Genomic DNA, 23,031 nt, shown 5'->3' with positions numbered 1-23,031 from the left:
GTCATTTTAATTTGAAGCCTTTACGAACATTTTGGCTAGTTTATACCGATTTCCTTTTCTTTAAGCATCTTTTCTAACAACAATTAGAGATTTGTCTCAATATACAAACCAATGCTCTTTCTAGTTTCTGCCTACTTTATCTCCTAACTTGTCAACCTATCCACAATATACCTATGAGGGTTTACTTGATCTGGTAAAAGTTAAATAGTCCAAAACCTCCAACAGATATGAAGCAAATTATCACTATGTCTAAAAGTAACTACAACATCAGACAAAGGTTTAAATAAGCCTCTTATTTAAAAAAAAGAACAAACATAAAGTCATGTTCTGATGCTAACAAAGTCACTTACATCTCACGGTGAGGTAATTAAACAAGAACAGTCAGATTCAAACTAAAAATGTGGACTAGAGGTCAAAGATTATACAATTTAATTTTAATTTAATCTGGCTCAGTAACTCTATCATATGAGGAAACAGAAATGGAAAATTATAGTAAAGGCTGAAATCATAAACAATTGGGTAATTTCCATAATAATAACTGCACATATCTTTGAAGAATAATTTTCTTTATGTATTCAGTTTCTTTCTTCAGCATGTTTCCTTTTCATTTTAGAGTTTTTGGATTTAATTAAGGATTTCTGTTTTTCTAAAAAACACTAAATGCATTTAGAATGTATAGAAAAAGTGATTAATTTAATTTCTTTAGTAATATGGATTTCAGAAGAAATATGAAATATATATTGTAAAGGCCAGTTACAGAGTTGGTGTGGCAGAATTTTTAGAATTTAGTGACACACCAAACAACAAAATCTAGAAATAGCAAAACTTTTAGAATTTAGAGCAGGCATTGGAAGCAGAATTTAGAAAGGCACTATGCAGTCGAATTTAGGATCCGCAGAGATTGCATCAGATGGGAAAATGCCTAGTGCCAGGTCTGTGTATGATGCATTAAGACATATTAGAAGGATCTTTTAAATTGTAAGTTTTCAATTTCTTTATTAATAAAAAAAAAACCTTTTTTAAATGCCAGCCAAAGTGATAAGATTAGAAGCATTTTTGATACTTTCCACGATTTCCAAAGTGAATTCTCTCTTATATGTCTAGTGAAAAGAAGATAAAATACAGGGAAGATAAACATGTTAAGAAAAAGATTCTAGTACCAGGAGTAAAACATTAAAATATTATGTCTTCATTGTTCTTCCAAACGTTCTTCAAAAAGTAAGAAATTCATCGCAAACTTTCTGTAAAATACATCCATTACGCATTGATACCATGGAGACATTTTTTATTTTGTCACATATTTATAGAATCTTCTAGAACCGTGGGTATAAATCTTGCCTTCAAATCTTTTTTAATTTTCCAAGCTGCAATGTCAAAAATACTACAGAAAATTTATCCCAACCAATTCTGTAACACCAAAAGGCCAGAAATATTGGGGGGGGGGGGGAGAGGAAAAGTGTAAAATTAATTTTATAGAGAAAACTGATGCATATTCTGAGAATTTTGAATATTCTGAGACAATTACATGGGAAATACGCTTACTATGAAAAAATTAAAAACAAGATATTTTTAATTAATTACATAATTAATTTTGTTTTTTTTTTGTAAATTACGGTTTAAAGCATTACATCTTGTTTATTTTTCAGATTCAAAATATTGTATAATAAATTGCCAAAATGAAACTTTATAATATGACAGCAAAAAATAAAAATGTTTTATTTTAATGTTATTTTTAAATATAATTACAATATATTATTATTTTAATGAAATTTATGATGTTTTAAAAAAATCGTCAAAAAATTCTCAGATTTCAGAATTAAAAATTTTCTATAGAAATTGATCTTAAAATCAACAAAATGTTGACAAATTGCCAGATTTAGAACCGTTTAATAAAAGAATTCACATTTCCAAAAGTGAAAGTTGTTTAAGAGCTCTTTATTACAAAAAATGAATTTTGAAATGCTTAATGTTTCACTTCTTGCTTAGAAACTCGAGTATTTCATCATTTATATTAGAAATAAACCAAATTAATACCCATGAACCCATTCAAAAGATAACCATATACGTCAGTGAATAGCCAAAAATACTCCTCCAAAATGTTAATTCACACTCAAAATGGCAGTCGTAAAAACAGACAGAAATTTCAGATGATTAAAATTAAGGACCTTCTACTGATTTTGGCCAAAATTAAGGACTTTTAAGGACCAAAAATCGATTCAAAAAAATTTAAGAACTCTTAAGGACTGTACGAACCCTGAATACAACACCTTTCACTTCAGATAATAACAGCTGCTCTATTTTTTTATTATTATTTAGTTACTTCTTCACATCCTTAAAAGGTAACATATTTACAATTAATCTTCTTTCCATTTTAAATTAATGATTCCAGATCACTTAAATATAATGCTGCTGATGCTTAAACTGATGCACATTTTATAATAATATTACAGAAAAAATTATGTTAATATTTTATTCAAAAACATTAAAACTGATAATGTAATTTACTAATAATGCTTTCTGGTTAGAATATGTCATTTAATTTATGATTTCCAAAGTGAATGAAAGTCTCTTATATGAACTATCTTACACTTTAACTCCATTCTAAAGAAGGAATAAGAAACATTTGCTTAGTCTCTGCAGAGTGTACTATAGCTTGAAAAAGAAGATAAGCAAGTCTAAGACAGAAACTCAAAAGAAAAAACTTTCAAAACCCAAAGCATTTCTTGTTGAAGTAAATAATACCACATTTTACATTTTTTGATAAGTTTTACTCAGTAGTTTTGTAATTCATACTCTATATTTTCATGAACAAGTTACAACATAAGTTTTTGATTTGTTAGCATTTTAGAGCATATGAAAAATGTTTTTAATATGTATCTTAATGATATACTTCACAATTTCTCAAATCAATAAACTTTGTTTTTCTTAGTGTTACATTTTTTTAAAAAAAAATTGTTTTTGTATCTTATGGTTTATTCTTCTTGTGCTAGAAGAAAAGTCATCACATAAAAGCACATTTATCAAACCATGTGCAAGGGATTAAAAGGGCCTGAAACTTACTAATTGATCCCTATCATTTACAAAAATTTAATACTTTTTTATCTAATAAAATATGAAGATAAAAAAATTTATACATACAGGTGGCTTAGGCTCTTCATATGTTACTCCATGCAATGCTCTGTCCCTGGAGTTATCACGATGTGAATTATGTTTTGCACTTCTAAAACCGCCTTTTGTAGGTTCAGGGTACGAGCTATCATTATTATGTGGTCGAGGTGCAGCATTTTCTGAATTTTCGCTCCTTGCATAATAATTACTGTTGTAGTTTTCTAGGAAAAAAGACAAACTACAGTTGTCTAGTCATGAAAAAATTTTAATATTAATGTACAGAAATGATCACAAAAATGTTTACATATATTACATTAAACCATTCACTACTGAAAGCATACAGATATATCCAATAAAATGAATTTTTGGATTGCTGAACCCTTACATTTAAGGATTCAACACAATATATAAATGACAGATATTAACTAAAAACTGAACATTACAACAACATATTAATTAGCAATGTATGTTAAAATTATTATGCATTACTGATAACTGCACTTACAAACTGAAGTCATCAATGATGGATTAATAAAGATAACACTTGATAATTTCAGAATTTATTCAGCCAGCAGCATCTTGTCATAGGAATATATTCAACAGAGAAAAGATTAGATAATCTAATGAAAACCACATATTTTACCATGTCTTAAAAAGTTAGCAAATATAACACTATAAGATCAAATCTTTATCTTTTTTCCCCTTTACATTAAGGAAAATGTTACTTAAATGGAGAAGTATTATTTACAACAGGGAAAGAAATATTTTTAAAAAAGGATTTTATTAGCTGATATATTAAAAAAAATAAAAATTAAATAAATCTCTCATAAAATCCACAAAGAGATATTCTGATTTTCATATGTTTATCTTTAAGAATACTGTTTACTGAAACTTTAAAATTTTTTTCTGCAACTTCAAATGCAACAAGCAAAATTCTTTGAAATATTTTAAAATTTATGGAATAATTAGGAAGATATACTATCTTTATATGATTGTACAGCATAGAAAAAATTTTCATCAGACATTACATAGAAATTCACTTTTCCCCTAGGAAGAAGACGACATGATGCAATGTAGGATCTCATTTCTAGACCTTCTGTTTCTAATTATTATGCATTAATTCAAGCTTGCTTTTTGACAGATGACATTACATAATTCTAAAAAGAAATTTCTCAAGTCCTCTTTCGCATTTTAGATTGTGCAAAACAGGATTTCTTTTGGGTGTTGGATATTTCATTCAGAAAAGTTTAACTGAATAATTTATTATTAAATGCAATAACTAGAGATTTGCATTCTGTTTAATAAGTTTAAAAAGTTTTATAAATTCTGACCTTTACGCATGTAAAAAATTACTAAGTAAATAAGAAACTCTTCAGATTTTCATATAATTTCTGATGAAGAAGTTGTATTGGATAATGATAATAGCACAGTCAAATATTTAGTGAAACTGATGTAAAAAACTTGCTGCACCAAGATTTCCATTTCTTGGCACTCTTATTCATTTACAAGAACGTCAATAACATTTAAGTAAATTCTATGATTCTTGACGAATTCTTTTATGATGACATTATGAATTTAAAATGTTAAAAAATAACTGTTATGCACAGCTTTTTATTATTATTATTATTATTATTATTATTATCACACTAAGCATAAGCTGCATCCAGAGATTTTAGAATACATAATGCACATGAAGTGCCAATCTAAGTAAGAGATATTCATACTAGCACATGCATGAAAACAGCAATAATGGTATAATGATAGTTTAAAATTTCTCTATTTTATTTTTGACCTCTTATTGAGTCAAGAAGTGGGTACTCACTGCAATCAAAATATACAAAAATTAATTTACTTGAGATTAACTTTTAATTTCAAATACAGTCAAAAGTCTTTAATCCGGACTCGTCGGGACTTCGGCGATTCCGTATTATAGATCATCAGTTTAAATCTGGTAAGATGGCATGCAGAAATTATAAAATTAAAAATATGAAACCGTAATTTATAAAATAATGATCAATTATGATCTAAAGGGTATCAAAATTTACAAAAAAAGAAGCTTAATATTTATTTGTTTACTTTATTAAACATTTCTTTCAACACGTGCATGTGTAAAGCATACTTTACGCATAGCCGAAATTAGAAAATTGCAACCAGAAAACTATTTGATTTGTATTCGTGATATTTATAATAATGACGAGGAATTTGATTTAAATCATATCAAAGATGGAGTACATCAATATTAAATACTACATTTAGTAAGGAATTATAAGCCGAATAAAATAAAAACATCTGCCCTGAAGATAACGATAGTGCTGACAGATCAACTTCCAGTTCATTGCGCACCACAACGTCTCCCCCCCCCCACAGAGCAGCGTGAAATTGATAAACAGATTTCGGAACGGTTAGATAAACAAAGGATATGGCTTTATCCTTTTTATGTAGCAATTCGTTTTTTGTTTGATGGACATCGAAACATACTTTCGTTTTCTAGATCCTTTGAGAGCTCCAGCATCGGAAATTCTATTTGACATAATCGAAAGTTCAAGCTTACTTTTATAAAATTGCTCTTACAGTCTGCAAAAAATAATAAGCCGGATCCAATTTGAAGATTAAGGAACAATGCAATCATCAACATTAACTGAAATAGATAATTAGAGCTTATACCGTCCGTTATACATTAAACGCGCACGCGAAAACGTATTCTGTGTTGGCTTTAGTTTTCCACATGCAAATTTTGATCGGAGGTCGATCGGCGGTAAGCTAACGTGGTTGCCGCTGATTGGCTGATGACGTCAAGATCGGCGGGTTAGCCGAGTATAATATATATGTACGCCGGTATCGGCAAATGTTCTTGTTCTCTTGTGTGATTATGAGTTAGCATTATGCTAGTTTGCTTTCAATCAAATGATTTTAAATGTAAAGGCTACAGTGTTAGCTCTTTTATTTTTATTTACAGAATAAAGCATGAATTTTATTTAGTTTAGTCTTAGCTTTATTTAAGGAAAGCAAAATATGCTTTGCCTTTATCACCACTGCCAACAGGGTTATGGGCCCAGCGCCAACAGCTAATCAGTCATCCAGTTCAACTCAGCATTGAAGGAATGTAGGTGAGGAGGGCAGTTATCCACGAAAAGAAGCTGACCTGTCTTAGAAGTTTGTTCAAGTCATTGTGCTCACACTTAATTGAAGATGTCATTACTACCTGAAGGTTTTGAGTTGTTAAACCATGACAACTGGGATCGATGGAAAGTCGACATGAAAATGCTGTTACTGGATAGAAATTGTTGGAGCTTCATAGAGGACAAAGAAGAAGAATTAGATAAAAGTGCAACAAGGCAAGAAAAGCAGGAGTTCACACTAAGAGAGAACAGAGCCTTCACTACATTATAGTACGGAATTAAAGCTGAGTTCAGGCCGCTGATACAAGAATGTTCAAGTGGTAAAGAAGCGTGGGAAGTTCTACAGAAGCAACTCGAACTCAAAACAAGAGCAAGGATAATTCAGTTACTGGATGAATTTTTTAGTATTAGATATACGCCAAATGAAGAAATAGGATTATTCATCGCGAGGATAAGAATGACTGCAAAGAAGTTGGCTGAAGCTGGTCACAACTTGGCAGATCTTTTTAAAGGATTCCAGGCAATAAGGAGATTACCCCAGGAATACTCCGGCATTGTACAGTTGATATATAGGTGGAAGGACGAAGATTTTACGTTGGAAAGAATTGCTGAAGAGCTTGTAAGGGAAGAAAGCCGACTTCGCCAGGTAAACGCAGATTTAGAAGACAGCAAGGTAAGCGTGTTTAATACTATTAGTTTAAATGCAGGGAAAGATAAAGTTGAAAATAAAACTAAATGTAAGAAAAAAATGGGGAATATGAGAATAGGACCTTGTTTCAGATGTCATAAATTTGGGCACTTAATTGCTCAATGTAAAGAAAATGTAAGTAAAAATCAGAAGTTTAAAATAGACGATAAAAATGGACAGTTTAAAGATAAAGAATTAATGTTAGTAGAAAATTATGTAACAACTACAGATAAAGGAGGTAACGCAGATAAATTTAATTGGGTCGTATACTGCAGCTACAACTCATTTCTGTAATAATAGAAATTTAATGACAAATTTCGAAGAATTAAACGATATACGTATGTCTTTAGCTGTAGGAAATTGTGAAAGTAAAGTACTAGGAAAGGGTACTGTCAAATTTGCAGTAAAAGTAGGCAATCGAATAAATTGGATTGAGTTAGATAATGTGTTATATAATCCAAATCTAAGAAGAAATTTATTATTGTGTGCAAGGTTAGAAAAGGCTGGTGCTCATTTTCTGATTTCAAAAGGGAAGATGTGGATATACTTTAATAATTGGGATAGATTATGCTACGCTAAACGATATGACGGACTTTATCACGTAAAACCATTTAGATATGCAACAGGTAAAAGGGAAGCTGGTTACGGTACAGAAATTGGAAAGTTAAATAAAGTAGACAATGCAATGCTATGGCATCGAAGATTTAGCCACGTAAATTTTGATTATATTAAGAAAACTAGTCAGAATCAAAGCGTGAAAGGGTTACCAGAAATTGAAAAACCAATAGAGAGGTGTAAATCGTGTATTATTGCTAAATCTAGTAGAATAACTTTTAAATCTGTTCCGAAGAGATCGGATAAACCATTGCAGTTGGTTTATTTAGACGTTTGTGGCCCACTACCAGTTCCATCTAAGGGTGGGAGTAAATATTTTCTTGCTATTGTAGATGACTATAGTAGATTAGTAACAGTGTATTGTATGAAAAATAAAAACGAATCATTCTACAACTTTAAGAATTATCATAGGCAAATGGAAAGACTGACGAATAGCAAATTAATAAGTATACGCACCGATAATGGTGGGGAATTCTGTAACAGGCAATTCGAAGGGTACTTAGCCGAAAATGGAATTAGTGTTGAACACATGAACGCGTACACCCCAGAAGAGAACGGTGTGTGTGAACGTTTTAACCGAACGGCATTAGACGCAGTTAAAGCTATGCTTAATGATGGTAAAATGGGAAAAGAATGGTGGGCAGAAGCTTTTGCCTGTTTCGTACATACGTGGAACAGAGTATGTCATAAAAGCAACCGAACCCCTTATGAAATGTCCCTAAATAGAAAACCCAGTGTTGTTTATTTTAAAGTATTTGGTTGTAAAGCCTATGTTGGCGTGCCAAAACAGATTAGGAATAAATTAGAAATGAGGTGCAAAGAAGGAATAATGGTAGGATATGCGAAGAACACTAGGGGTTATAGGATATGGCTGCCAGAAGAACGCAAATTAATGGAAACCTGTAATGTGAAGTTCGATGAAAAACTGTATGCAGCAAATGGCATCCTGGAACAGAAATCAAAACCTAAATTTAAAAGACTAGAAGAATCTGAGCTATTAGCAGAATCAGATGAAGAACAGGAAATTTCTAGAGAAGAAATAAAGTTGTCAGATGACAAATCTACTCCGAAAGAAGTATCAAACTTAAACTGGCAAAGAAAAGCAGTTAAAAGGCCAGATGGAACACGTACAGACATATATTATTATGTAGAGGGAACAGACACCCATTTTAGATCCTACAATGATATTGAAAAGTATTGAGAGGCAAGAAATATTAAATATGAAAAAGATACGTTCGATTTTAGTGGAAAAAACAAATACTCGGGGAAAGTTAATTTCGTAAAACAGGAGACTAGCTCTGTGTCTGAAGAGGCAAATTCCGTAGAAATAATTATTCCACAAAATTTTAAAGAAGCACGAAAATCAGTAAATGCCGAAGAATGGGATAAGACAATGAAAGAAGAAATCGACACAATAAAGAAAAGAAAGGTTTGGGAATTAGTCGAAAAGCCAGAAAATAAAACTATAATAGGAAACAAATAGGTCTATACGCTAAAAAGAAATGAAAAGAATCAAGTGGTTAGATACAAAGCACGCTTAGTAGCACAGGGATTCAGGCAGAAAAGAGGTGAAGATTTTGATGACGTTTACAGTCCTGTAGTAAATTTTTCAATCATAAGAATATTTTTCACTATCCTGGTATGTTTATATGGATGGACTAATTGTCAGTTAGATGTAAAGAATGCATATTTATATGCAAACCTAAATGAGAATATATATATGACCCAACGAGAGGGATTTATCGAAGAGAAAAATAAAGTGTGTTTATTACACAAGGCCATTTACGGTCTATATCAAAGCGGCCGTAAATGGTTTTGTGAATTTGAAAGTACTTTAGAAAATCTACATTATAAGAAAATACAATGGTGTAATTGTGTTTATAAGGGTTCAAATGTAATTCTCTTGTTATATGTAGATGATATTGTGATTTTTAGTAAAGATCAATATAGTATAGATAAAGTAATTTCACAGCTGAGTAAGTTTTTTGATCTTAAAGTATTAGGCAAAACTAAAACGTTACTTGGAATTGAATTCTTAGAAAATGAGAATGGGGTTTTTATACATTAGCAAAAATATATCGAAGAAATTTTTGAAAAATTTAAACATTTCCAGATACCAATAACTTCACTTCCCATAGCTAAGGGCACTATTCTTACAAAATTAGATTGTCCATCTACAAGCGCAGAAATTGCAGAAATGCATACATTACCCTTTAGAAATCTGTTAGGATGTTTAGTTTTTGTAGCTAACAGGACAAGGCCTGATATTACATATGCAGTGAATATCATATCACAATTTCAGGAGAATCCTGGAATTAGGCATTGGGAAGCATTGTTGAAATTGCTTGGTTATCTCAATAGTACTAAATTATATAAGTTAAACTTATCGAAGATTAAACATCTAAATTTATATTGTTATTCAGATGCTGATTATGCAAGTAATAGAGATGACCGCGTGTCCATGGGAGGATTTATATTATATTTAGATGAAGTACCGGTAATCTGGAAAACTGTTAAACAAAAATGTGTAAGTTTATCAACTATGGAAGCGGAGTATATCGCCTTATCTGAAGCAGCGAAGGAATTAATGTGAACGAAAAATGTCTTACAAGATGAAATTTTAAAGTTTAATTTAAGAGAGTGTAAACTATTTTGTGATAACAAGTCTGCCATTGATTTCTCTAGATCGCCAATAGAAAATCGCCGAACTAAGCACATAGACGTAAAATATCACTTTGTTAGAAGACTAGTAAATGATGGAGTGTTTGACCTTGAATTTATCACCAGTAAATTAAATACTGCCGACTTATTTACAAAAGCAGCGACTGCTGTTAATTTAAGAAAGTTTTGTTTAGATGTTTTCAGTGTTTAAAGACAATAAGTGTTTTCGTATAATAGAATTGAACTATGAACTTCTGTGCAAGTTTTGTTTTTATCTTTGCATGAGGAAAAGAGGGCCGTTTGTTGGCTTTAGTTTTCCACATGCAAATTTTGATCGGAGGTCGATCGGCGGTAAGCTAACGTGGTTGCCGCTGATTGGCTGATGACGTCAAGATCGGCCGGTTGGCCGAGTATAATATATATGTACGCCGGTATCAGCGAATGTTCTTGTTCTCTTGTGTGATTATGAGTTAGCATTATGCTAGTTTGCTTTCAATCAAATGATTTTAAATGTAAAGGCTACAGTGTTAGCTCTTTTATTTTTATTTATGGAATAAAGCATGAATTTTATTTAGTTTAGTCTTAGCTTTATTTAAGGAAAGCAAAATATGCTTTGCCTTTATCACCACTGCCAACATTCTGCCCTTGCGCAAACGCATATGCGCAGTCGTGTCTTGCGCGCGCACGTAAAATGCCTATGCGCGTGCGTCAACGCAGCGCATGCGCAGAAAGATTTTAGCTTTGAGGTCCGGATTATAGATCATTCCGGATTATGGGTGTCCGAATTAACGACTTTTGACTGTATTTCTGTATTAATTTAAAACTTATTTGCATTTATTACATAACTTTAGTGAGATGCTGGCTAATGCTTTGATGCTAAATATCAAAATTTATGCTTATAAAGCAGTACTTTATTAGATATAAGTTCGATAATTTTTATAGCTAAAAGAAATGTATGATTAATTAGTTTATGAAAATTTTGGAAATACTGCAGTAGCAGACCCTTTTCGCACATTTCTTGCTTTAAAATATAGTAAGAATTGTAATATTCAAATAAAAAACTCCAGTGCTTAAAAATCTTCAAATCAATAATGAATAATTTCCTTTTTTGTAATTTAAAAGAAAATTAACAGATTACTAATCTTTATTATTACATTTAATAAAAAAGTACAATATATAAACGTAATTTAAATTATGCTTATTTTAAGAAGGAACTAGAATGATACAAAATAAAAGAGAGGGGCAGATCTATAATTTATATTCATTATACATATGACTATTGGAATTTGTAACAAAAACACTGCCAAGTATTCCGTAACACTTAAAAGCTTCAGACTTACTTCTACTTTTCCTTATTTCCTATTACTTTACTCGCAACTTTTCCTTTTAAATTTTGATTATTTCTGTTTTGCCTCATTTTAAATAAAATAGGCAATACTCTGTCACTTTCGAGCACAATCTGTTATTCCTCATAAATAATTTTCCAAACAGCTTACAAATAAATGAAAAAGAGTATATGCAACTTCGCATGAAAGTTACCTTTCCTATTTGTTGAAGCATTATTGACTTTGGAATTAACTTGATTTTCTCTTTCACTTCCAGTACTACTGTTACTACTGCATCTCTGCCGTGTCCTTGGTAGAGTATTATATTGCTGACTTTCTCGTTCCAGCTATAAAATATATTTTGAAATTAAATTATAATAAATTTTTAATAAACATATGAAACAGAAATTTCTAACTTATTTTTAATATAAAAAGCAAAAAAAAAAAAAAAAAAAAAAAAAAATTAGAGATTACATTATCTGTAAAATATTTGAATAATTTACTTGTCTTGGTATTGGTGGTTTATATTGTGGAACTGAGTCTTCCTCATCTCTCAAGGAACTAGGAGGACCAGAATCTGAGGAACGCCTTGAACGATTACTAATTCCAGACCCAGAGCTAAATTTGCGTGATCTTATGTCATCTCCTCTTCAAAAAAAAAAAAAAAAAAAAAAAAAAAAGTTAACACTACACATATACTGCTATTACCATAATAGCTCATAATGTGGGGGGAAACCACTTTTTTGGGAGGAAAGCATAAATTGCAAGAGTTACAGTTAAACAGAACTAAATAAACATACTGAATATACTTATATTCACCCCTGTGTCTTCCCAGACACATACCTTTACAGGGTATTCTACTATGACTTATTCACAGGGCACTTTAATTTTAAAATAGGCTTTGTACAGCATGTATTGAAGTATAACATAGCCAACAGCCAAAAAAACTTCAGGTTTTCTGTATTAGGTATAAAACAACATGGTTACTACTATGAAGTGATGGGCCTGCAAAATACTTGTTTGCAAAGAGCACTCCACAAAAGCTGTCATGTGCAAAAGCTGCTCTTTGTGAAATGGTGGAGAAACTAATATGGAATAAATAATTTAGTTGTAAATGGGTATGTATTTATTAATATGGAATTAAAGTTATTATTTCAAAAGATGTTTTCATTGCTTTTTGCTTCTTTTATTTCCTTTCCACTGTGTAAAATTTATAAACGATAAAATTAGTAGTTATAAATTTATATTGTTTGAAAATATTGACATGTATAACTATATTAAGAACTTCTTATAACATTATATTACATTGTAGTTGTATTTGATTTAATCTTACAAAACATTAATTTATTTTCTCAAAAATTAAAAAAAATATATGGTGTAAAAATACACTGCATGGGAAGTTTGCTGTGTGAATTTGTGCAAGTAATAAAGAGTTGATTTCTGAAACAATCAAATTTAATCAATCATATCAATTACAATATGTCTACTACTTTTAAGAATTAGTCTCTCAAAACTATTCAAAATTATTAACTATTAAAATGACTGATTCAAAATTATTAAAATTCAGAACTATTCAAAATGGCAATGCCAAACAGTAGACAACAATTGCTATAATATAATTTCATTAAAAATTACTGTCATATGAAGAATTATACGCTTATTTAATAAAGAAAAAAATTACTTAAGAAACGGCAAAGCATTTATTATACAAGATTGCTTGCACAAGAAGCTTGTACCGAATATTTCCCTCAAATGGGAATACTTTCTCTGCTGTCAGGACACAAAATAATCTAAGTCAAAAATAACTTAAAGGGGTTTCTTTCAAAGTGTTTAAAAAACTGATTATCAAGTATGTTATATATGTTATCAAGACACACATATATGAGAAATATTACCTATGAGAAATCATAGCAAAAGCTTAAAAAATAAAACAAACTAAATCCATTCAAATTATTAACATCAAGACCACTGATCCACAAAATTTACAGCGTGGTAATTAGGAATAACATTCTTTCTATCTGTGACAGTACTTTAAGTTATAAATGAGAACTGAAGATAATTAATAAGCAATAATTATGCATAATCAATACCTGTCATTCCTAATATATCTTGAAACTGACAGTAAAATTCAGATTATGGAATATGATGACAGCTGAGCCTTCTATAACACAAAAGCAATTACCAAAATCAAGAAAATTTTCTTCTAAGCATATCTAAACTATACTAAAAAGTTTTCTTCCATATTTTTGGGCAAGCTGTGCAAGTGCAGGAAGATATGCATCATGGCAGCACATACCAGGATGCTACTGGACTGCACTGTATATTAATTTTTAAGAAAACCAAAGCAACTTTTATGCTAACATTTATTTAAATTCCTATTGTCTAATTTAAAAGCTAGCTCAGTCTCCATCAAAAATAGTGCAAAATATGCAGGCCTAGTTACAGTACTTTTTTACTATCCAAAACCCTTAGTTTCAATATTATGGAGAATTATTGCATATTTTGAAGTTTTGATACAATAGCCAACGCATCCATGCGTGTATCACATAAGCATTTAATATACATGGATTTATATGCTTTATATTTAGCACCTATTTCGATGAATAGCTGGCTATAAAAATGTAAATAGTATATAGACCTTAATGTTTTCCCAAAAAACTTTGGTATATTCTTTCCATACACCCCTTTTTCACAACCACCAATAAATCATGAAAACATATTCATGAGGCAAAGCAATATATTCCCAAAATAATTATTAAATTTTGGGGTCACATATGCCCAAAAAGTATTTATATGGCAACTCCAAACATAAAAGTAGCGCATCTGTTTCGACTGGTGCACAATGCAAGTACTGTACGGAGCCGGGCCTAGTATTAAACCCCTTTATTTTTTTAAGCAAAAACAGATTGTCGTGTACATGGGGAGAACGGCACAAAAAGGCATTTTTTATTACTGATACTATTTTTTTTTTTTTTAAATTTACTCGATTGGTCTCGCATGGAATTCCTAGTGCGTTACCATTTTGAAAATGGCTGTTGCCTTTCACATAGTAGAATAACAAAAAAAAACTAATCATAACAAGTTTGCAAGTGCTCTCCAAAGTCTCCAACTAGTTCAAAAATTTTCCAAGAGAAGGGATAGATAATCAGAAAGTACCAAAAAATTTTTATTCCTTATAAAATGCTTCTTTTTATTATTATCAACGAACAAAACTGTATCTATTAATTTAGAAGTCGAACAACAAAAATCAGCATTATATTTGCAAATTTTCACAACAAAAATCAGCATTATATTTGCAAATTTTCACTGTGAAAATTTGCAAATATAATGATGATTTTTGTTGTTTAACTTCTAAATTAATAGTTGTTAGGTGTGTAATTTTATCTTAATTGAAACAGTATCTATGAGCTGTTGTAGCAAGAATCAAATGAACATATTTTGTTAGTTGAACAAAGTCACCAATGAGTTGGTGCAAAAAATCAAAAAGTACCCTGGCTAACTTATAAAGGATTTCCTTTCTTAGCTTCTAATTAAAATGTTACAGTACTTAAAAATTACACAATATGGCTATTCCCATTTAACTGACAATTTTCATATGGTGTCTATATTTAGCACAACAGTTCTGATTTATTAGTTCTGATAGTCTATATTTAGCACTAAGTCATTTACTTTGCAATTATTAAAAAGACCTGCACCCAGATGTCTCAGTAATTGAATAATGATATCAGAAAGATATGAAAATCTGATATTTGCATCAATTCGGTATGAAATTAGGAAAATAAATATCTGAAATATCTAGCTTTCCCCCCCATACAAGAACTTGAAGCTTGTGAACTCTTCAAAAGATGGGGAAAGAACAGTAAAGCACAACAGGATTGGAATATAAGTTAAACAAATTTATACCCTGTTAAAATGCAATATTTTCAATTTTAATCACTAAGAATTGAAACCAACCTCTCCTTGGAATCTCTAAGTATGCTTCCTTTCTCCCTGGCTAATCTTTCTTCTATTTCACGTTCCCTTGCAGCTGTATCAACAGGTTTAGCTCCACCAAATATTGAACTAGATCCAATAGCCTCAGATGGCGGTGGTACAGGTTCAATAGGCTTTGTTCTAGGAGCTAACTGTAACTTCCTTCTTTCCTTTGGTCCACTACCTATTATTCACACACAAACACATATATATATATATATACATATATAAATACACACATATGGAACAGAGAATTGAGACTAAGGTTTTTGACATAGTTTATTTAATTCATTAAAAAATTTTGCGTGCAAAGTTTAAATTGTCTGTTTCGGCGAAACGCGTAATGGAGTTAGCTTGGTTTGAAATTCATGTTAAAAATTTCCCTTGACAAGCCAAAATGAACTTCGAATTGGGCTAATTAACCATTTACCACTTCTTAATTTTAATATTTTTTTATATTTTACCTTGATCAATTGATTAGTATTTTACTGTGTTTTAAAATCTACTTTATTCATTTAGCATATAACTTACTCTTTTTATTTTACCTCATTCAATTGATTTGTTTTTTTACTGTGTTAAAAATTGTTTAATTCGTTTAGCATATAACTTTATTCGCTTTATTCGCTTAAAAAGCGAACTTTTTATTAATTTTACTTGTAAATATACAAATATTGTATTTTTCTCCTCTTTCACACATTTTATAGCAACTAAATATGCTTATGTTGAAGTTTTCACGGAGCCACAGTTTTTGGTAACTTTTTGGCATGCGTACTAAAATTTATCTTCTAATTTCCTTAATTTTGCAGCACAATGCGCAAAATTTTGACCAAAATTGGTCTTTTTTTGTTTGTTCTTACAACTTAACTTTAAATTATATATATATAAGTAAATATATAACTATACATACTTACATATATCTGAGATAATCAAGTATAATATTCAATAAAAATTGACATTAATGATGCATACACCTAAGACAGTAATTTATCAAGCAAAAGAAAGAACATTTTGCAGAATAATTCCAAACAAAATCATGCAATTTAATGGCTGACTTTAATCAACAATTTCCTGAAATCTGGTACGATGGCATGCAGAAATTATTAAATTAAAAATATGAAACCATAATTTATGAAATAAAAAGCAATTATGATCTAAAGGGTATCAAAATTTACAAACAAAAAAAAAAAAAAAAAAAAGCTTAATATTTATTTGTTTACTTTGTTAAACATTTCTTTCAATGCACGCATGCGTAAAGCATACATTACACATAGTCGAAATTAGAAAATTGCAACCAGAAAACTATTTTATGTGTATTCGTGATATTTACAATGACGAGGAATTTGATTTAAATCATATCAAAGACGGAGTACATCGAAATGAAATACTACATTTAGTAAGGAATTATTAGCCGAATAAAATGAAAACATCTGCCCTGAAGATAATGATAGTGCTGTCAAATCCATTTCCAGTTCATTGTGCGCCGCAGCGTCCAACTGGACTAAATAGCATTACCAAATAAAGCGAACTTTAAAGGTGGCACCCGAACAAGTTAAGGATCACATTACAAAAAAAAAGAAAAGAAAAGAAAAGAAAAAAAAAATTAGCATTTAGTCGACCTCCCCTTCGGAAGATTGCAGCCGGCACCAAGATATCTATTGAAAGGATTCCGGTTCATGGCAGATACGATGCGAGGGTCAATGAAACCAGCAAGTATTTTCGATGGCCGAAGTTCTGTAGTGACCTTTCTGGAACATTTAGAGACTCACTTTTTATTTTATCCAGTTGCAGAATTAAAGAAGATCAGCATAGCAACTGCCGCTCTTCGAGGACATATACTGAACTGATACAAAGGTGTCGGTAAATTTTTGTTCAGTGAACCAAACAGTGAGAATTATGTGACTGATTTTATAACGAATTTTTGATTAACAAACTAGATGATTTCAAAGTGAACAATGGCAACACTGTACTGGGGGGGGGAGCATTTTATCTCCAGAGTGCTAGACTGTGTATCCGGATATTCTAAAGATATGCTCATTTTAAAATTATTTTGTGTTACTGCTGTTGAACTGAATTTTATGGTTCAAATGTGAAGAATATGACATTTAATAAATAAAGGTAACATACAAATTGCTAAAAAAAAACGTGACTTTAAACGCAATTTAAAATCTGAAACCTTTCAGATTATTTTTAATAATGATTTTTGATTTCACTAATTAAAATCCTACTTTTAATAAACTCTCTTAATAAATCTTCTTACTTGTTTCTAACCCTTTGGCTTTCAGAACAACTTTTACTGCATTAAATATGCTAGTAGGCAAAACTTAAACAACAAACTTATTTTTCAACATATAACTATGCAATTCTTAAAAACAGCTTTTTAAAATCAGAACAATGGAAAAAAAAAAAACTCAGTAGAAAGATAATATGTATGCAAAATATCAGTAACATGGTACCAGAAGCATGAAAAATGTGAGAAGTCTTTTTAAGTGCAAGGCAACTTAAAAAGGAAGGAAGGAGCATCCAGGCATTCTTCTTCAAGTGAAAGTTAGATTATATGCGCAATATGAAAACATCAGGACATATTTACACATAATAAAATGATTAGCAAGCTCGAGGAGATGCTCGATTGACATCAGTCACCCTAAAGTTTAAAGCTGATAGAAGCGTAGTTTCATAAGCTTGGAAAGCTTTCCGAACTACAGGTGTAGTTGCATGGTGGTTGGCCAGGGAAACAATGACTGATGACTGATATATGACCCTGCAGGTGAAAAGAGTTCAAAATCAGATAGAGAGAAGCATTGCACAGCAGCCGCACATGGCAACCAGACTGGAGGTGTCCCAGTTTACTAGCGCTGAATGACTTCATTAAGGTGGCTGGCCTATTTACCTACTGTTCTGAATGCATACAACTGACAACAGCCCCATCAGCAGCACTGTTTACAGTGGTGTAAAGAACACAAAGATTGGATATCTCATCAATGGATTCATATTTTCTATAACAACAAGAGTCATTTCAGTCTGGCACATAATTCTCGGCACTAAATGATATGCAGACAGGTAAAGACATGCTTTCATCCCACATTAGTGGGATCATGGGAAAAGACAGATGAGGCGGTCCTTGCATGCTGGTATGGGGAGGTATTATGATGAACAGACGGATGGTGCTCTACAATTTTTGACAGAGGTTCACTCAGCAGAGATTGTGACAATGATGAAATTATCCTCACTACATCTTTTCCGGGGTGTCAATAAACCCTACTTTGTTTCCATGGATGACAATGCATAGCCACACAGAACTTAAACTATTTAAGAGGTCTTGGAAAGTAAAGATATCCACAGAATAGATTGGTCAGCATGTTCCCCTGATTTAAATCCCACTGAACATGTGTGGGATACTTTAGGAAGGTACCTGGTGGCATGATCTTGCAAATGAAACACATACTTCTTGAAGAACAGAAACTCTTATCCGAGGATCCTATTAGTATCAACTGATTAGTATCAACAGACAGTGAAATGCAACCACTGCAGTTAGGAGAAGGTCATATCTCTTAACTAAGGTTCTTTGGTTTGTTGCTTCCTCTTGGTCGCAGGGTTTTTTGTACCAAAGCCATTCTGCCAGTAAAGAATTTCTCTCCCCCTCTCCATAATATATGTATCCTATTCATCTTTTCTGCTACTATACTTTCCTCATCCTTTGCTCTACATTGTGCCTCAGTAGTATGAATTTCATAATTCCTATTTTAATTTTTTGCAGAATTACAGGTAAAATCATAAAAGTTGCTTAAGTTTTGCACACTAGTGTATAACATATCTCTTTCTTAGGTTAAATAATTTACTACAAATTTCTGAATCACTTTTAACTGACCATGGTTTAACAATGATTTAAAAAATATCAGTAAGACTTGACAGGAACAATTTTTTTTCAAAACTATGTACGTAAAGCTATCAAAATTTCTTAAAAATCTAATTCTTTGTGGAAGTCACAAATTTTATGATGGATTACTGCTTCCTAAGAACTCGAGAGAAGCTCAGTTTCTTTTAATAAAGATCTCTACTCCAAACTTTGCATTAGAAAACCACTGCTTTATTTTAAAACATCAGAACCAATATTTTAACCCAGAAAAAATATTTTTATATAAATATGGAACTATTTTAAATTATTTCTATTATTATAATATACAAATATGCTACATTTTATAATGCATCAAAATTTCATCTTTAATCTTGATTGAACTTTAATTTTAATGCATGGATAAAAGTTATAAAACTTTAATTTGAAATAAAATATATCCACTAAAATCTCCTAAGGCAATTAAGATTACTGGGCACATCATGAATACAATGCACAAAAAAGTATTATTTGCATAAACACACTTATATAACAAATTGGTCTCTTAAAATTCTATATAATGCTTTAATACTTGAATCGTATGATGGTCTGTCAGGTGGCCTCCTGTCATAACCATCACGGGGAGGAAGGTCTCGATCAGAAGAATCCCTGTACCTCATATCACGACCAGAATCTTCTCTTCTACCATAATTATCACGGGAATCTCTGCCATCCCTACGATCATTTCTACCAATTCCTCGATTTGAACCTTAAAAATTAAATTAAATGATTGCAGACAATACTTCAAGCATATCTCAATGCACAACAATTTAGACAATAACATGAAGCTGGACAAAAAAAAAAAAAAAAAAAAAAATCAAATGCAAATTCATTTAAGAAATATTCCATTCATGCCCAAGTTTTCCAAAATTCATGGAATGGTTCTACAAATTAGCATAAATAAAATGATCACAATAACATCTCTTGCAATTAATATAACTACCTACATAAAATAAACATGCCTACTTTTTGCTGCATAAACAGAAATTTGTTTAGCATGTTAAGTAAAAAGCTTAATATTTATTTGTTTACTTTACTAAACATTTCTTTCAATGTAAGTTGTTTGAGTTGCTTTGTTTTTTGTGGTAATACTTTCTCTTTAATTCCATAAACAGATATAATTTCTTGTTCAGTTACAAAGTTCCACTGTTCCAAGTCCTGTAATTGCTGTGTCAAGAATACCGACTAACTTGCCAATCGAAATTTTTTCAGTTTCAATAATCTAATTTTTTTAAGAATGAAATTTGTTCAACTATGAAAATACATTAGCTTGTCTGAAATGCATCAGAATCTTGCATAATCTTAAGCTTTTGATTACATATAAGATGATTATTTTTACAGTTTTAGACCAGACTTTTTATTATTTTTTACCATGAACTGCATTTATTATGATATAAATCCTCTTAAATTTTCTGATAATTCTTTTATGTATAGTACAAAGTCCGAAATCCACACTTGTTGGGACTTCGGCGATTCTGGATTTGGGAATTTTCTGGATTTTAGATCATCATTTTAAATCTGGTAAGATGGCATGCAGAAATTATACAATTAAAAATATGAAATCATAATTTATGAAATAAAGAGCAATTATGATCTAAAGCAGTGTTTCTTAACCTTTCTAGCGAGTCGCACTCCATTGAATCTGAAAATATATCTCCCGCACCCCATTGAAAAATGTTTTTAAATTTTTTTAGTCTAGAAAAATACATTTTTTGTAAAACTTATTGTTTATTGAAAAACATTGCACATTTTATATAAATATACAAAACAATATTATTTTTATTAACGACTAGTCTGTTGTTGTTTGTGCATTATTATACTGGCGAAGCGAGGTTCCTTTTTTGAAAGACATACGCGTAAATCATCACTTGCATTTAAGCGATTTCTCACTTTAGATTTTATATGCAAAAGCGATGAAAATCCCATTTCGCACAAGTATGTGGTCGCAAAGGGTAAGAGTAACTGCAGTACTCCGTTCGCCAACTCTGGATAACGTTGTAACTGTGAACACCAGAATTGTTGCAAATCTAATTGTTCGAATTCCATTTGAACATGTCCACTTGCTTGCATTTCAATAAGATGATCTTTTTTCAGATCACTATCATCCATCAAATTTAAGTCAAATAGAAATGGATCCAGCATCCATCTCTGAGTTTTGGTAATATTTCCGGTAGAAAAGTATCCATTGAATGCTTTGCTCAATCGTCTCAAATGTATTACAATGTCGGGTATAATTGTATTCTTTTCATTTTTCGCAATAACAGAATCAAGCAAGGGAAAGTTCGCAAAATTCCCCTTTTTCTACTCGACGTATCCAAATTTCTAATTTTGCGATAAATGAAGATAATTTTTCACTAGATATTATTATATTTATACCAAATTCTTGCATTGATAGATTCAGTTCATTTAAATGGCTAAATATGTCTGCTAAGTAGGCCAGCCTCAGCATTGCATCATTACTCTCAAAATCTTTTACTAAATAACAGTTTTGACTAGTTAGTAATTGAATAATTTCCTCATGCAATTCAAAAACTCTGTTAAGCATGCGACCCTTAGATAACCATCGTATTTCGGTGTGATATAGGAGCACGGTATGATCAGCACCGATTTCTTCACAAAATGCACGAAAAATGCGATGATTAAGCGCTCGCCCTCGGATGTATTTTACTACATTTACTGCTGTAGTTAGATGTTGTTTTAAACTTTCTAGCAATGCTTTCGACGCAAGTGCATGACGATGCAATATGCAATGCGTTATTATAACTTCCGGTAATTCTCTTTTCATGTGTGAAAAAAATCCTGAATTTTTGCCTAACATTGCTGGGACTCCATCAGTGCATATTGAGTTAATCACATTCATTGGTAATTGATATTTAGTAAAAACATCTTTGATGCGATTGAAAATATCAATTCCTCTCGTATTCACCTCCAGTGGCTCACAAAATAGAAATTCTTCTATCACCTCATTTTCCTTCACATACCTGACAAATACCAAAGGTTGGCTACAATTATCAACATCAGTTGACTTATCCAGTTGCATGCTTATTTTTAGTGGACTGATTTTTATGTCTTCAATTATGTCTGCATTAGAATATCTTCACTGAGATCTTGTATTCGTGATCGCATAATATCATTCGATAATGGAATCCATTGGATTTTTTTATGTGCTTCCGAATCTAAAACTGTTTTAGCAATAATTAAAGCAGAAGGTTTAATCAACTCTTCAGCAATCGTGTGAGGTTTCTTTTTTTTTTTTTTTTTTTTTTTTTTTTTTTTTTGCACATAAATATGCCATTTGATATGACGCTTCTAATAAAGGTTTTTGAATTGCTGGTCGGCACAATTTTAGGATAGTTCCACTGGTATCAAACCGAGCCTTCTTTGACTTCAAGCTGTTCATGCTATGTGCTTTTTCGCCACCATGCACATTGTTGAAATATTCTAATAACTTTGATGGTTTGAGATTGCTGTTTGAAAATATAACACACAATGCATTGCGGTCGTTGCATGCCATCTTTTTCGGTTGTGCAAGTAAATCCATAACCGGCATACTTATCGTTTCATTGTCGTTTTTTTTTTTTTACATAGTGGGGTTCACTATAATCGATTTAATTATTTAGAAATAATGTAATATAATATATATAATGTTCTTAC

At 31.1% G+C, this 23,031-nt stretch overlaps 1 protein-coding gene across 1 annotated transcript in view; it reads right to left on the bottom strand.

Moving 5' to 3' along the window:
• Nucleotides 1-23,031, bottom strand: part of eIF4B (eukaryotic translation initiation factor 4B) — a 111,803-nt gene that overhangs the window by 5,843 nt on the left and 82,929 nt on the right. Inside the window, exons 8-12 of the mRNA XM_035350242.2 lie at nucleotides 19,910-20,086; nucleotides 15,471-15,672; nucleotides 12,020-12,164; nucleotides 11,731-11,863; nucleotides 3,139-3,329 (exon numbers count right to left, since the gene is read on the bottom strand). Of these exons, the coding sequence (XP_035206133.2) occupies nucleotides 3,139-3,329; nucleotides 11,731-11,863; nucleotides 12,020-12,164; nucleotides 15,471-15,672; nucleotides 19,910-20,086 (848 nt within the window). The remainder of the gene's footprint in view (nucleotides 1-3,138; nucleotides 3,330-11,730; nucleotides 11,864-12,019; nucleotides 12,165-15,470; nucleotides 15,673-19,909; nucleotides 20,087-23,031) is intronic.

Source organism: Stegodyphus dumicola, chromosome 6 (assembly GCF_044657685.1).
Source record: "Stegodyphus dumicola isolate Sdum_Otavi_A_Nest chromosome 6, ASM4465768v1".
NCBI classification, from domain to species: domain Eukaryota; kingdom Metazoa; phylum Arthropoda; class Arachnida; order Araneae; family Eresidae; genus Stegodyphus; species Stegodyphus dumicola.
This window is presented reverse-complemented; position numbering and strand designations above follow the sequence as displayed.